This window comes from Mytilus trossulus, unplaced genomic scaffold, assembly GCF_036588685.1.
Source record: "Mytilus trossulus isolate FHL-02 unplaced genomic scaffold, PNRI_Mtr1.1.1.hap1 h1tg000128l__unscaffolded, whole genome shotgun sequence".
Taxonomy (NCBI): Eukaryota; Metazoa; Mollusca; class Bivalvia; order Mytilida; family Mytilidae; genus Mytilus; species Mytilus trossulus.
Window position 1 is genome coordinate 405,951 of NW_026963301.1, and position 17,723 is coordinate 423,673.

The window sequence follows — 17,723 nt, forward strand, 5'->3', positions numbered from 1 at the left end:
GACAAAGCAAATAAAACACTCGGATTCCTGAGGAGAAACATCAGAATATCATTAACAAAAGTAAAAAGCCAAGCTTATATTGGACTAGTAAGACCACAATTAGAATATGCCGCATCTGTTTGGGACCCAGCAACAAAAGAATCAATCTACAAAATAGAACAGATACAAAGAAGAGCTGCAAGATACGTGACAAATAAGAACAAACCAACTGCAAGTGTCACAGAAATGATAGACCACCTAAAATGGAAAACACTGCAACAACGAAGAAAGGAAACCAGACTAGCGATGTTCTATAAAATAGAGAATAATATGGTATCAATAGAGAAAGAAGGACGAATCACACCATCAGTAAGAAAAGGGATAAATATACATTCTAAGGCATACCAAGTACCGCACTCACGTATTTATGCACACAAGACATCATACTTACCACAGACTATAAGACAGAAACAGAAACAAATGTATCCGTATCGCATTAGATCCGACTGAATGAAACCAAGCTGTGTTTTCCAATAGTGTCATGTCTATGCGAGTCTGAGACTACTTTAACACTATTTTATAGTAGTCACATTGTGACTCAGTATGCAGTTGCGGTTCCAGGGGTTCAGAGGTTTGAGCCACCTTTTTTTACGATTACTGCTTTTGAATAGGAACATATGGTTGCCCCCTCCCCACAGGCACATTTGTCTCTGAAAAAAACTTATATATACAATAATATAACACTAGGATTTTTTTCTGAGATAAGTGCCTGTGTCCCTCCCCACACACACACACACAGCTATCCCGGATTGGAAGCCGTTTTTTAAAAAATGGCCTGGATCCTCCCCTGTCAGTATTGCATTATACTGTGTCACAGTCTATAACAGACGTATATTTAAAGAAACTATGTTTTAACAATATTATACAAATATAGCCTTTGTATGAGGTCGATACAAGGATATATTGACCTGAAAGAAGTATATTGACTGAGGACGAAGTCCGAGGTCGATATACTTCTTTGGGTCGATATGTATAGATTATAACATGCCTTTTTCCATATTGGCCCTGGTATCATCCCGAGACTCCCATATCGGCATCGAGGCTTTAGCCGAGGGCCGATATGGGTCGAGGGATGATACCCGGGCAAATGTGGAAAAGACATGTTATAATCTTTTTATCACATATTTAAGTTCTGCAGAAAAGAGAAAAAACGTAAATTATAACAATTTTATGATACATAAAAGGTAAAATCTTATGCAAATAATCACAAACGTGTTGTTGAGGATGCAATGACGTCACGTCATTAGGAACAGGGCACAATATTGATATGTCTTTTTTGCCCCGGGCAATTTGGAGGTTATTGCATATGCAAAACCTACGATATTCATAACAAATATGTGATAAATCCTTGTATCGACCTCATACAAAGGCTATATTTGTATAATATTGTTAAAACATATTAATTTCCGACCATATTTGTATCAAAATCGTCATTTAGTTTTGTTGGAATTTTATAGATATTACATTTTCTCCTTGACAATAACAACATATTAGTTGTTATTTCATTTACTACTTTTTTTTATATCTTATATATTCGAAGATTTTTTTCGTCAAATAATCGATCACAGATATTATGTGTTTCAAAACGTTAAACAATATCCTGAAATTCATTACATGACGTCACAAAGTATATCGGTTTTTAGATATTCTAAAAATAACCGTGCGATATGCGTTTTGCAGGTCAATATGTTTTTTTGCTATCCGCCGTTTTCTCTCTACCTTCGAAAATATAGTTTAACATGTGACTATCCTTAAACGAATCAAATTTGTTAAAATATACGAATTAATAATATGATAGTATATAGTCTCGGTTGATAGCATTACAACTTTAAATCATTGGTTTTTAAATCGGACATATATTTCGTTTGACACAATCTATATCTAAACCGACTTAATAAATATGGATAAGGGATCACCAAATCCACAGTCGCAGCCTCAACAACAGTACGGCCAACCTCCACAGCAGTATGGTCAGCCTCCACAACAGTATGGTCAGCCTCCACAACAATCTGGTCAGCCTCCACAGCAGTATGGTCAACCGCCACAGCAGCATGGTCAACCTCCACAGCAGTATGGTCAACCGCCACAGCAGCATGGCCAACCGCCACAGCAGTATGGTCAACAACCCCAACAGCATGTCCAACCTCCAAACCAGTACGGCCAGCCTCCACCAGGTAAACAGTCAGCTTTTATATGTTATTTTTGTTTAATTTTCGAACAATTTTCTACATTAATGTCAATAGAATTGTATATTGGTTCGTTTTCCGTTTTATTAAACGTGTACTACTATAACGACAGTAAATTGTTGAAAGGTGAACAAAGGACATGAATTTAGAATTTTATCTACTAGTATACGCTTTTTTAAAGGTATTAAGTCGGTCGACATGAAGTTTAGTTAAATGTTAAAATTTTAAATTACTGTTCACCCAAGACTTTTATATGAAAATATTATAGTTGACACTGTACACAAAACAATATATCATATGGTTCCAGGTCGTTCTTCCTTCAATAATGACCCAAAACCTGTACCACATAGCCAGCGATACAATGCCCCGAAAAAAACCAAATGCTAAACATTTTAAAAGAGAAAACTAACGGCTTCATTTGTATACAAAACAATGAACAAAAAAAATAATATGATATTAAGAATCAAAGTGAATAAACTGTGTCTCTTTAACGAAAAAAAACCCACACAAAAGCTAAAGCGCGATTGAGATCCACACTGACCGAACTTAAACTTTTGTCTTTACAATATTTTAAGAGAACACAAATGACTGAACAGCGAACGTCATAATGAGTTAAACCTTCAAATTAAGTAAACCACCATTGATAACAATAATTATGATATATGGTTATAAAAGAATGTAAAATTTCTGAATACAAAGAAATGAAATTGTATGAGTTATATTTTTTAAATCCATTACTTTGCATTGGGAAAAAAAGTTTGTCGAACAAGAAGTCAAACAAGAAGCACTAATTGGCTAAACTTAGTACACATGTTCCCTATGATATATGATCTTTCCAATCTAATTAAAATATTGATCTCTGATTACATTATACTGCATGTAATCAGAGATCAATATTTTAATTAGATTGATGATCTTTCTAATTTTAATGCCAAATTAGCGGAGATTTTACCCAAATTTCACGGTTCACTGGACATAGAAAATTATAGTGTGGGTGCATCCGTGTACTTGGGACATATTTTGAATACAGGTATTATATCTGAAAATTGGACTTCTGGTATTATAAAACCAGTTTTCAAAAACAAGGGTTGTAAAATTGATCCTGATAACTATAGAGCAATTACGCTCATCAGTTGCCTTGGGAAACTTTTCACATGCATTTTAAACACTAGACTGAATATTTTTTCTAATGAACTGAATATTATATCTGAGAACCAGACTGGATTCCGTAAGGGATATTCTACACAAGATAATATTTTTGTATTACATGCACTTATTGAACTGTAAAAAGAAGAAACTCTTTTGTACATTTGTGGATTTTAGAAAGGCATTCGATACTGTTTGGCGTACAGGGCTGTGGAAAAAATTACAAAAAAGTGAAATCAAAGGGAAATGTTTTAAAGTTGTGTATAATATGTACAGTGGCATTAAGTCTTGTGTTCAATTTAATGACTCTCAGTCAGAATTCTTTCCATGTCTAACAGGTGTTAGACAGGGGAGAATTTATCGCCTTTTCTCTTCTCGATCTTTTTAAATGATCTTGAAGACTATTTTTGTCAGCTTGATGGACTTCCCTTAGAATTAGTTAAAGAGAAACTTGAAAGTGAATTACATATTTTTTATAAAATTTTCATTGTATTATAATTATGCTGATGACACAGTTATCTTAGCAGAGAGTAAAGATAGTTTACAAAAAGCACTTGATGTATTTCAGTCTTATTGTTCATTGTGGAAACTACAAGTAAATGTAAATAAAACCAAGGTTATCATCTTTTCTAAAAGAAAAGTAAACCACAATTTAAGTTTTACATTACAAGGTCAAATTCTTGATATTGTAGATACATACCCTTACCTAGGTGTTATATTTAAATATAATGGTACATTTATTGAGACCAAAAAAAACCTTGTAGAACAAGCAGAAAAGGCAATGTTTTGTGTTTATAAACTTATCAGAAATGAGTCTATACCTGTTGATATCCAATTAAAGCTTTTTGATTCGATGATAGAACCAATTTTATTGTATGGTTCAGAAATCTGGGGATACGAAAACCTCAAAACTATTGAGCAAATCCATTTGAAGTTTTGTAAAAGAGTACTCAAAGTAAGGAACACTACGCCAAATTTTATGGTTTTAGGTGAGCTTGGGAGATTTCCCCTCGAAATTAAAGTTAAACTTAGAATGGTATCATTCTGGACAAGACTTGTACAAAATGATACTAAACTAAGTAGTATTTTATATCAACTGATGTTATCCTTACAAAGTAAAACTAAATATACCTTCAAATGGATTAAATATGTAGAAACTATTTTTGATGAAGTTGGGATGAGTTACATTTTTAAAAACCAGTATGCATTTTGTGATAAAATTGTTGTGAAGCAAATTTTATGTGATTAGTTTATACAAAAGTGGTATAGTGATATACAAAGTTCCTCCCGTGGCCTCTTTTATTCGATATTCAAAAAACAGTTTTGTTTGGAAAATTACTTATTAGAGAATTCTCGATATCTCACTTTACTAACGTCATACATAAAGTATACGTAAGAAATCAAAATAAAGACTATATTTGAGATTGAATTATCTCCCTTTTTCCGAAATGCATTCAGCCATAATTTCGCCTTTATCTCCATATTTTCCCTTAATCTAATTAGGATATTTGAATTGAGACAACTTTAGTGGACAACGTTTATTTTCAGTTAGGGAATCATAAATACATTGGACAATTAAACAATCTTTTGTTGGTTGATACTGCACGTATAAGTCTTTTGTGTTTGATAGAAACAAAGGCGATCAAAAATCCCGGGCTTTAATATCTCAGATCGTTAAAGAGTTATTTGTTGTGAATTGTTGCAACTGTCTTTTCAAACTGATTTTACCGACTGCTGTTGCATCGCTTTGTAAACTTAGGAGAGAATTTTGAGTCGGTCAACATGTTTGTCCATCGCCATAATTTATGCTCGGTCATATACTACTCAGTGCTTGACTAAGTTGCTGCTTATAATATTTGTGTTTGGTTTGCACCTGTTTGCTTTCTCGTTTTAATTCCCTTTCCAAAAAAGAGATTGATTCTGGTAACTTAAAATTATTGACCATTAAATCGCAAGAAAAATAATCGTAATTAATGGAAGCAAAGGAAGGTATAAAGAGCTGATATCCAGTTTATAATTCAATAACTGGAGACACTGCTATACATCTGTTATACTTTGTTTAAAATGTCAAGGGTTAATGATTAAGTCAAAGTATATTATTATTATAATATTATAATTGATATAAAAAAATCTCAAAATACAAATATCATCTCACTTTGTTGACGATATCCACGATATTCACACCAGAACAAGTTGTATCTTTAATTTAAAGTTGTGTTTGACGTAAAGTTTTGTTTGGCGTATAGTTATCATAACTAGTATTTTGGTCAGATAGACCTTATAGTGAAGTCAGAATCACCATGTGTGAAATCATAAAAAAATCTAAAGATGAATATTTAAGGTTGATACAAAACTTCACGCCAACATATACATGTGTCGTATATCTTATATCAAGATAGTTCTTGTTTGTTTATTGTCGGCAGTACATAATTAAGGCAATCTGAAATTGAGCCCTGGGTCTGGACTAAATCTCAATAATGAAGGTCATACGGTAACCAACATTTGCTTAAAAACAACATTACTCCCCCTCGTAGTTAGCTATCTGATTGTTTATACTGTTAGATATCGACCATTCATCTTTTGTGGTTAAACAAAGGATTTTTTAAAAGTTTTATTCCTTATTGCTTCATATATACTTCATCAAATTGTCTGTACTAAATACAATGCCCCTCCGCACCAAATTTTTGAACAAATAAAAAGATTGTGCGTCCCTTCTATGATGTCAACATTAGAAAGAAAATTAACGGGAATTCTGAGTGGCAATCTCCTGGTTATAGTGTACCAAACATCTCTTTAAACAAGTATCTACAGTAAGGTTGAACACATAAATAACGAAGTTTTTTGGGGGGAAGAACTTCTTGCAAACACGTTTATGAAATATCGAATGAAACAAGTGTGGACACAGGCTAGCGTGGATTGTATCCAGCATATAAAGAATACCACGGTCAAACTCATAAGACCCAAACATATTCGAACTTGATCTGGATTTAATCATTGACATTTGCCAGCCAGACAAAACCACCGGAAAGACAGATATACAGACTGATAAGACCATCAGACCGACAAGAACATCAGAAAGACAGACCGACATAAAAAAAAACGCCACCAGACAGACACACAAACAAGACCACCAAAGAGACACAGACAGCCAGACAAGTTAACCCTTCAGCCAGCCAGCCAGACCATACCAACAGATAGACAGAGAAGACCACTAAACAGACAGACAAACAGACAGACAGACAGACAGACAGACAGACAGACAGACAGACAGACAGACAGACAGACAGACAGACAGACAGACAGACAGACAGACAGACAGACAGACAGACAGACAGACAGACAGACAGACAGACAGACAGACAGACAGACAGACAGACAGACAGACAGACAGACAGACAGACAGACAGACAGACAGACAGACAGACAGACAGACAGACAGACAGACAGACAGACAGACAGACAGACAGACAGACAGACAGACAGACAGACAGACAGACAGACAGACAGACAGACAGACAGACAGACAGACAGACAGACAGACAGACAGACAGACAGACAGACAGACAGACAGACAGACAGACAGACAGACAGACAGACAGACAGTACCAAAGTCTAGAGCCTGTAATTCACTGGTTTTCGTTTGGTGCCGTGTTGCATATTTGTTGTTCGTTCATTTTTTTGTACATTAATTAGGATTTTAATATTTTATTGTTAATCTTTAAAAAATGAGTCTATCACAATTATTGGTCTCTTCACAACTGAGTCGATCCAGAGCTTTACATTTTGTGTAGAAAATGCATAATACTATATTGCAGATAAAAGGCGTAGACTACAATTCATTGACGGTTCATGTAATTATCGTCTTAACTTATATAGCTACGACTGGATTACGAACTTGACAGATAAGAATTTATTGGAAACTAGTGATACGAAGCAAGAATGTAATTTGTTTTTAAACTACAATTTCCTATAAGAAATAGTTTTCTATATGACTTTTTGTTTTATTTATATCCCCCTTTTGACGCTTTTATACCCCTTTGTTGACACAATGTAAACGGATTTGATCAATGAGATTAAAACATTTGTTTCATTAAAGAGCTTAAAACATTTGTTTCATCATTAGATTTTTTTAGATAAGGTTGTACAAGTTCCGGTGAGATGAAATAAAAAAAAAAAGGCAAGACAGAAATTTTGATTTAAAAAATACAGGACATGAGTTTCGATTGAAAAAATGCAGGATGAGCAACTGGGCAAAAAAAACTAGGACCAAATAAAATAAAAATGCAGGACTGAAATACAACTTTAAAAAAAATGCAGGACACAATTTTTTTTATAGTAACCACCCCTCTAAAATCAAATGATAGCTTCCTGAAATATCAGATGTATGACATTAAGTGATGTGAATATGCCCCTTACATTGTGATGCGGCAAGTTGTCTATACCATGTTAGAAATACTAACCGCATCATTTAATTTCAAAAAGTTTTTCGAGAAATCATGCATTGAATTTGCGCTTCAGAATTGTGCAACATTTCGCGAAACTAAATTGAATCTGTAAGAAAAAAATACTTCATCTTATCTGTGAGAAGATATATTTAAACTTCAATGTTGGATTACGTTATACAGCCGAGGTTAGTTTCTTTATCGTCCCCGGAGTGCCGATTGGGAGTCCCAACATCTTTCTGCCTTTTTGGTTCTGAACTTCTCGGGTGGGTAGATTTGTATAGAAATAGTTCTAGGTGTTTTTTTGCTTTTTTTTTTATCTTGGGTTACAATGCAATATCACTGTCAGTTCCAGCTCAGGCCAACTCTTCACTAGAAGATGGAGTAAATTAAAGTAGTTCCGAAACAGAATCGATCAATGTTGGGAGTTTAATTATAACGGTACAACTACGAGACAGGGCTTTACGGGTTGGGTGCTTTCTATTCTATAAAGTCCACGTTCTCAAATTCATATATGGACTTGACTAGGATGTAAAATTGCTCATTGGCACTCACACCACATCTTTTTATTTATATTGATAGGTTAAAATTCTAATTTGGGTGCTTCTGTGACGTTTTCAAGTTGTGTTATTAAATATCGGCCTAGTGTAGTAGTGCTCATTTCACACTTTAAAGTATTGCCGCTGCTGCTGTTGCTTCATGTTGATTCATATACAAGGTGTTTCCATGTAATGCTTTTACTTCCTTTACAGCTCTTGTGCTCACTTCCTTTACAGCTCTTGTGCTCACTTCCTTCTTGTGAGTGTCGTTGCTGCCGCTACTTGAGGAAAGAGTGTTGTTGTTGTTGCTGCTGCTTAAAATGCTCATATTAAGATTTTTTTAATAAACTGTTTTCAATGCTCCTGCAGTTTTTGTCGTTCTCATTTCACTTCCTAAGTGGTTATGCTGCTTTTGCTTGAGGGAAGAACGAACAGAGGGGATTTTTCTTTAAATTCATGATCATAAACATATAAATAAATAAAAGAAATCATTCAATGAGTTTGAATGTGATTTCCTTTATTTGATTCTAAAAAGCAGCAAATTAACAGCAACATCATAACTATCCCTAAGCAACAGCAGAATACAATGAGCATAAGAGCAAGCTATAAAGGGCCCCAAAATGACAATTGTATCACAATTCAAACAGGAAAACCAACGGTCTAATCTATTAACCGAAACGAGAAACATTTATCAAACATATCAAACAAACGACAAGCACTGTTCCTGAATTAAATTCCTGACTTAGGAATATATGCAGCGGATTTGAACGTTTTAACAGGCGCCAACCTTCCCCTAAACCTGATACAGCAGTATATTAACACTTCAAACAGAAAAGACGCACTATAAAATATTAATTGAAAAAGGCTTTACTCAGACTATAAAAAAATGAATGTAATATGAAATCGTGTGTACGTACCAGTGTATGACTAAAATTTCCTGAAATTTACTTTACATATGTTGTAATGGCTCTTGCAATTTCTACATGAAAGAGAATAAACTTTCAGAAAGCAAAAAAAATAAATTTGCAGCCATCAGCTACAATTCCTTTTATCTGTTTTGACTCCTTATAATTTTAAAATCTTGATTTATTTCCTTGCATAAACTTCAAAGTTTGTTCGATTTTTGTACTATGCGCTGCAACGCATTAAAAAAATGGAATTGATGACTGAGGACTCTACAAAGATCTTCTACTAATCTAAATAAGTGTGCATATGTTGATAAATAACATTGCGCATTAACATAACAACTGTAAAGATACAAATGTCGTCTTCACCGAAAACTTTAATAAATCAATTTGGAAAAAAAGGTATCAAATATGACAACTTAAATTAAAAGATACTGATATATTTCATTTCATCTATAAAAATCCTATTTGTTAGCTTACTGTCAAAAAAAATATGAATCTGTAAAAACAATCACGGGCTTACCATCTTACGTATGCAAAGTCAGTGATTGATACATGTACGTTTTCACCTGTTTAACGGTCTAAAAATGATTTGGGGAAAAGAAAGACAATCCAAATTAATAATGTTCACTTACATATGTATAATGTATTTGAAATGACGCTTGGAAGGTATAAATAACATGAAGTTTACGCTTCCTACGTACAAATACCATTGTTAAGTAACATTTAACGTATAAAGTAGATACTTATGTCGCTTGTGTTGTTTTCTCTACTGAGACTTAGTGAGTTTAATCGAACGTGGTTAACCAAACTGCGTACATCTAATTTACATTTACCTATAGAAACTGGTCGTTGGTTCAATATCCCAAGGGAAGAAAGAACATGTAACTTAGGTACAAATGGTATTGGAGATGAATTCCATATTATGTTTATATGTAAAAATGAAAATATTGTTTTATTAAGAAACAAGTACATACCTATGTACTACACAGCTCACCCGAGCATTATCAAGTTTGAAGGTTTACTCTCTTATTGTAATACTGAACGGGTACGTCTAAACACCGCTCAGGACCTCCTGAGTGCACTCAGGACATACAAAGTGCACTCAGGACCCTTTATTGTCATCGCATTTGCACACAGGATATATGTATATATTCGTTACATGCTGCTTATATAAGAAATAAATTTTGGTAGAATTTGAAATCGAACTTAGATAGATATGTTAATTTTTTAATAATATTGTGGGCACGTGTCACTGATTACACAACTACTGAGCCGTGAATTATTCAATCAACAAAATTAATTGGATTATCTTTATTTATGTTTATGAATTGTGTTGTTTGTACAATGTTGCGTTTAAAATAGTTGAGATTGTTTAATGTAGTTTAATTTAAATTATTCACTGTGAAAATAGTGAATTGTATGTTTTGTGGAGAAAAAAAAAGATAACCCATTCGATGTTCTTTTTCAGTTTATTTTTCATTTTGACGGCTAAAAATTTTTTTTTGTATTCTGCAGTTTATGAATAAAGAAAATAAAAAAAATCTGTAACAAGTTCTATTTTTGTTTTTCTTTGTTATTATTTTCTCTCTCCTCATATCAACTTAATAAACAAAAAACAATGTTTACTAAATATCAAATTTTATTCTCAATAAACAATACACATAGTTAAGAGAAGACATTTGCATGTATGTACTATATTTACAATGACAATATTAACAATTTAAGAAGTCTAATATCTTGGCTGTGTGCGTGCTGTCCTTGATCTTTTCCTTTGGTTAGGCTTACGAGCAAGCTTCTGGGGGTTTTGGTACTTCAAAATCTGAGCACGGGGACTTAGTCGTGTTTTGGATGGATTTTGTGTCGATCAACAGTTCTATACTTAAAAACGGGCTCTATATACAAAACTAATTAACTTCATGAAAAGTAAATTTATTTCGTTCAAGGAATTTATTACTGGACAAGAACGAGTTTCAATAGGGGAATAAATCTTTCAAAATGAAATTTTGATTGAATCTAAACGACAATAAAATAGAGAAAAAACACACACACACATACATATATATATAAATATTAAAGTATTAAAAAACACAATGATACCAATTTCAAAAAGAATCAACGCTACTATTCGTAATTGTAACTGTTAGCTTGGAAATAAATTATATATAAAAAGGTGTATCACATATTCTTCTATTCTTTTTTACTACGGAACAGTGCAATTAAAATCTATTGTAGTAGATTCAGATTCAATATTTTATTATAGTCTCACTACATACAAACATAAAATGAGATTCACATACATAGATTTAAAACATTAAAACATTTGCATTGCATGTACCAATCTTAAAAAGATTTATGAGAGACTTTTAAGATATACTATATACATATAAACATATTTTTACACATTTAGAATTAAAAATTCTGACACAATATACATTTTTACTAAATGATATTAAAACATTTGTTTCTTTAAAAACTAGTGAAATAGAATACTATTTCTTCTTAATAAAATGCTGTTGCAGGTTTTGGCAACTATAGCAGCAACATTGTCATTACTAAATAAAAATATAAATTTTTCATTATCTGATAACAGGTTAAAATGTTCATTAAAATGTAAAGCTTCATGTATCATGATTTGTCTAGTATATCTAGAGATATGAAAATACGAAAGAATTATTCATCTTAATCTTTGAACTATTAAAGAATAAAACTAAAACTTTTCCGTATATTGAACGAAATTTGATAAAAAAATAGATAAATGCCACTTATTTTGATTAACTGTAAACTTAAAAGTAAATTATATATTCCTTTTTTTTCACTATGGAACAATACCATTAAAAAGTCTATTGTAATATATCTAGAGATATGAAAATACGAAAGAATTATTCATCTTGATTTTTGAATTAAGAATATAACTTACACTTTTCAGTATTATTTTTTTTTTATGAAATTCGAAAATGTTTACAAAGAAAATGTTTACGATATATTTTTATCTATCAAGTTAAGTTAATATACCTTGCTCAATCTCTGGAAACACTGGGGGACTCGTAGTTGAAACGGGGTTTTGATCCCCAAGGACGCCACATTTTGCAATAAATTTTATCTATATTTTTGAACGTTTTCAAATGAGATGAATTGAATCAAGGATTTGTGGGCATAGGACATTTGAGCGAAAAAGAAAAAAGCACATAGGGTCATTTGAGCGCCGACTTCATAGGACATTTGAGCGCCGGGATATTAACCTTACCTGAGTTTTCAGACAGGACATTTGAGCGAAATTTTCCCTGATAATTTTACACGAATTAAGATTTTTTTTTAAAAGTAAGAAAAAAAAGTAAGATTTAGTTATTAATATTTTTAATATGGCTTAAAGGGATTTTTGGGATAGCCTTTTTAGCTCCAGACGAAGTAGCCGACTGTTTCGTAGAAGATTTTATGGCCGTTGTACCTAACGACAAGCCTTGTATAGAATTTGCAGATTACCTGACTGATACTTATATAACAGATGAATCGTTATTTCCCCCTCATCTATGGGCCGAAGTTCCATCCTCGTTAAAACGTACTGACAATGGGCCCTAATCATTTCATGCCCATTATAACGAGCAGTTCTATCACAGTCATCCATCAATTTATACTTTCCTTGACACTATTATCAAATTGCAATCTGTGACTTACATAAAAATTCGGAGTTTGAACATTGATGCACCGCAGAGCCGAACAGAAAAGGAGAAGGAACAGAATCTCCGGGATTTGCATTCGAAATACTGCCAGCAGGAAATTACGAGGGATTTTTATGTCAGAAGCCTGGGATATAAGTTCCAAGCCCGAACAGACTTGTAAATAATGCCGTTGCCGAGTTTTATGTTTTATGACAGTGCTTTGTTTTTAGTGCTTTGTTTACAATTAAAAGATGTTTTAATCTTTTTGTTGGTAAACTCCTGTTTTATGACTGTGCTTTGTTTTTAGTGCTTTGTTTTTTACAATTAAAATATGTTTTAATCTTTTTGTTGGTAAACTCCTCATTTAATGAACTATATTCGTAAGAAAATGTGGTATGATTGCCAATAAGACAATTCTCTATCCAAGACTTGTTTTCGCTCAAATGTCCTACGCTTATTCTTATTTTCGCTCAAATGTCCTAAAATTTAGGCGCTCAAATGTCCTATACTTTGGCGCTCAAACGTCCTTTTTTTTTCGCTCAAATGTCCTGTCAATGCGCTCAAATGTCCATTGCCGGGATTTGTAAAGTTAACTATACAAATCCTTGATTGAATGAAAATTTCCCAACTTTATGTAGATTTCTCATATTTCTCAACTGGCTTCAATTATTACAAACAAAACGAAAAGTTTATTAAACATTTTCCAAATCAATATATCTTCTTTGTTCTATATTTTTCAAAAGACATCTTGCTTTTGTTTGTTTGCTTACATGTATCAGGTTAGATCCATCACTAACCACTTCTAATTATTAAAGATCAAACGACCTAATCAACATGATAATTGGTATTCAATATAATCATCGGTCATGCCTGACATATTTCATAAATACGGCGAGTGCCGATGGAAACTCAAATAACTTCTTAAATATAAAATTGATTTTATCGAAACCAAAACTATAAGATGAAGAATTAAATTATCTATCGAATGCATACCTTCACCACCCACTAAAACAAAGATTTCATGTCCTGAGTGCACTTTGTATGTCCTGAGTGCACTCAGGAGGTCCTGAGCGGTGTTTAGACGTACCGATACTGAACTATACAAAAAGCTATCATTGTTCATCAGAAAAGTTAATGTATTTCTTTGATTTATGTCATATCGATCCATATATATTGTATATCTTTTTCTTTATAATCATTCACACTGTTTGGTTCTAATGAGCTGTATATATTGATTTAAATATGTTTAATCGTTCTTCTGTCATGTTGTTTGCATATATTGTATTATATATTTGACCTCATGTTACACGTTTATATGTGTCTGAGTGTTTTCTAATAAATCGTTAAATCGTTAAATCGGGACACATTCTTGTTTTAATTAGATGGACATTAAGACTAAAAAATAAAGAACAGTTCACTTTTACTCTGCTCAAATAAGAAAAAGAAAATGCCTACCTACCTACCTACCCAACCACTGTCTTTAACTTTGATAAGGAATTGAGCAAACCTACATAATTTTTAAGTGTGGCCTGGTCACCTTCTTAATTGATATTTTTTACCGAAAAAAAGGTACGAAAATGCATACACTGTATTTCTAAAAAAGAACTAAATATCCCAAATGCCATATACCTCAGAATTGGAAAAACATATCCATATATTCCGTTATAACATTATAGATAAAATATATTTTTAAATAAGGTGCTGGTATAATGGCAAATGAGAAAATAATACCTCATTTCCTTATTTTAATATTGAACTTTCATTCTGTTTCATTACAAGCACACATACAACACAATATTCTAAATATTACAGATTCATGTTTTGTACATTTTAATACATTCACAGCTTATGGTGGTGGGCAGCAGCAACAGACGTCAACAGTTGTGATTGGACAGCCGCAGTCTTTAGTGTTACAACAAACATACAGAGATTCACCAGTACGTACGACGTGTCCATCATGCAATGCAGATGTAATGACAGCCATTTCATTTGAAGTAGGAACGATGGCTTGGATAGTGGCGGGATGTCTCTGTATATTTGGGTATGCTATATTGAATGAATAATAAAACACCATATTCGACTATAGTAAGACAAGTTCAACCAACAAAATGCTTCAGCAGAAAATTTTCAAAGTAAATAGATATAAAAAGATGTGGAATGAGTGCCAATTTTACTCGATCTTCGTCAAAGTCACAATTTGTCAAAAGTATACACGAAGCCTCTTTCAGCTATATATCTGTGATGGTATCGACAATAAAATTCAAAGATCCATTTTGAAAAAAGGGGTCCAGATGAACATGCCAGACTTATATGTACACCATACCATCATTCCAATACACGAAGTATAGTGGACTATTTGTGCCGAATAGTATCCGAGAAACAGAACGTATCATGAAAACTAAACATGTCTGCTCTTTTGTCGGGTTGTTGTCTCTTTGCCACATTCCCCATTTCCATTCTCAATTTTCTTGACAAAGGAACCATCATGATTAATGAGCTCTGTCAGACAAATATTTACATCTTCCAATCATATCATACACTTGGCATATTGAAGTATTGGCCATGGTACATAAGAGTGGACTAGATCTCAAAAATATAGTATTGACAATTGAACCATGAAAATTCGGTCATGATAAAACGCCAAACGAAAACCACTGCCACCGGATTATCATCGCTAAGTCTCGCTTTCTGCGAGTTTGTCTGAAGCGAGAGAGAAACTGAAAAACTAAAAAAAAAAAAAAAAAAAACAACAACAAAACCATGCACTCACATAATAAGAATTAAAATATAATACTGAGATAAGGCGCACACAGTCTGTTTGTGTACCTTGGGTATAGAAAATTATTTGAATTTATATTGATAAATGTTTTGAACTCAGAAATTTAAACCCCCGTTAAATATATATATATATATTATTTATGTCCTTCACTTATATATGAATGGTAGGTGGTTTTAGATCTTAGTATTGAGAAAAAAAAATTTGTCTATAAATTGTTTTCAATCCATTATTAAAATTATTCAATCATTTATTGAAATTATTCAATCAATTATTAAAATCATTGAAATAAATTACTTTGCCGTTCAAGGTACATCGTATCCAATCTATCTAAATACCATTGCATACTTCTAAAGTGCATTTGGTTAAATGTACCCGATTTACCATATATCATGGTTGAACATTAGGGTCTAATCAAGGATTTTAAATTAGGGGACTAAAGCGTATATTTCCGTATATTTCCCCCGAGCGAAGCAAGTAAATACAAAAGTTTTGAAGAAAAATTATAGAAATATTCTTAATTAAGCAAAGAACAACCCATAACCTTTTTCAAAATTAAGGAGGGCACAACGTCACGCTTACCAGGCCCCGTTTTAATCTACCCCTTAACATTGTATAATCAATTATTTACCTGTTTTTTTTGTAGATTTTGGCTTTGTTGTTTTATTCCATTCTGTGTTGACGGCTGTAAGGATGTTGTTCACACTTGTCCAAACTGTAACCATATGGTGGGAAGGTTCAACAGAATGTGATAAAATGACAATATTTTAAAACACAGCACCAGAGCATTTATATTTTATAATATGAATGAACAGTATAAATTAAGAGCGCTAGCAAGCTTTTAGACAATTGTATTAACGTATATGGACATTTCTTTAAATAAAAGCATTATAATTTTGTAGACGTTTTCCTGTACATATATCTCTTGTTTAGAGTTGTCAGTCTATCATGCCACATCTACTCAGTAGTTTATATACAACCTATTGATTTTCTCTGTTAAAACATTTGTATTATGTCTGATGATTACTACCCATAATTTAATTGCTCAAGCACATAAGCAATTTATTTACAATTCATCAGTGACACAAGCAGTTTCAATATAGCACCGAAATTTTATCATATAATAAGATTCCGAGTATAAAAAGAGACTGTAATGAACTTTTTTTAGAAAAACTCGCGTCTTCTGTTTCTGTATTTGTTCTGTTGAGTCACATGTTGATTGGTTGTGCAGCAAACGTTGTCATAGTTGTGATGTTATGCTATTGTTTCAAAAAAAGGGAGAAGTTTGGATCCATTAAAACGTTTAATCCCGCTGCAAATGTTGGCACCTGCCCTAAGTCAGGAATTTGATGTACACTAGTTGTCAATTGTTTATGTAATTAATACGTGTTTCTCGTTTCTCGTTTTTTTTATATAGATTAGACATCTGTTTTGCTGTTTACGAGTACAGTAGCTGCATGTTCAGATAAGAACTTATCGAGTCGACATTTATTGATTAAACTCAGGTGATATTAAAATAATGTTTAACTAGTTCTATTTCAACAAATTATATCACAAATAAGTAAAGAGTGTTTTTTTTCTTTGAATTTCAATTTGGTGTTGCAATACTTTTTTCCATGTGTATATATTTCAAAAATACAATATTATAATAAATAAATTTGTTAAAACAGAAAACAGATCCATAATACAGAGAAATGCAATATAATTAAAATACAAACAAAAACATCGAAAAAAGGAGGGGGTGGGGTAAAAATGTCCTATCTCAAAGTGCCTATGGCACAAATGATCCTCCGCATTCATCGTATGAAAATAATATGATATAATGTGCTTTGTTTGTTAAATTTTTTTATTATTCAAAATCTATAACAAAGAATAAATTGACTGGAATTTATATCATCTCAAATTATCTATACAATTGAATTTCAAGGGTAAAAAAATATAAATCAGTATACGCAAAAAATGGTTGTGTTAGAAACTGCTCTTTTGGTCAATTCTGAGACATCATATATACGGTATGATAGTCCCAGTCTT

The 17,723-nt window shown here is 32.5% G+C and overlaps 1 protein-coding gene across 1 annotated transcript; it reads left to right on the forward strand.

The window, feature by feature from the left end:
• The first annotated feature begins 1,824 nt into the window (after positions 1-1,824).
• Positions 1,825-16,593, forward strand: LOC134700210 (cell death-inducing p53-target protein 1 homolog). The gene is made up of 3 exons (XM_063561567.1): positions 1,825-2,213; positions 14,762-14,957; positions 16,339-16,593. Exons 1-3 carry the CDS (start codon positions 1,940-1,942, stop codon positions 16,442-16,444), a joined length of 576 nt encoding a protein of 191 aa, XP_063417637.1. The 5' UTR covers positions 1,825-1,939; the 3' UTR covers positions 16,445-16,593.
• Positions 16,594-17,723: the final 1,130 nt, after the last annotated feature.

What these genes read in the sequence shown, in the direction of transcription:
- LOC134700210 (XM_063561567.1), top strand. Translation starts at nt 1,940, where the DNA reads ATGGATAAGGGATCACCAAATCCACAGTCGCAGCCTCAACAACAGTAC. An exon ending in GTACGGCCAGCCTCCACCAG is followed by an intron (nt 2,214 to 14,761) that starts GTAAACAGTCAG and finishes ATACATTCACAG; the next exon opens with CTTATGGTGGTGGGCAGCAG. An exon ending in GGATGTCTCTGTATATTTGG is followed by an intron (nt 14,958 to 16,338) that starts GTATGCTATATT and finishes TTTTTTTTGTAG; the next exon opens with ATTTTGGCTTTGTTGTTTTA.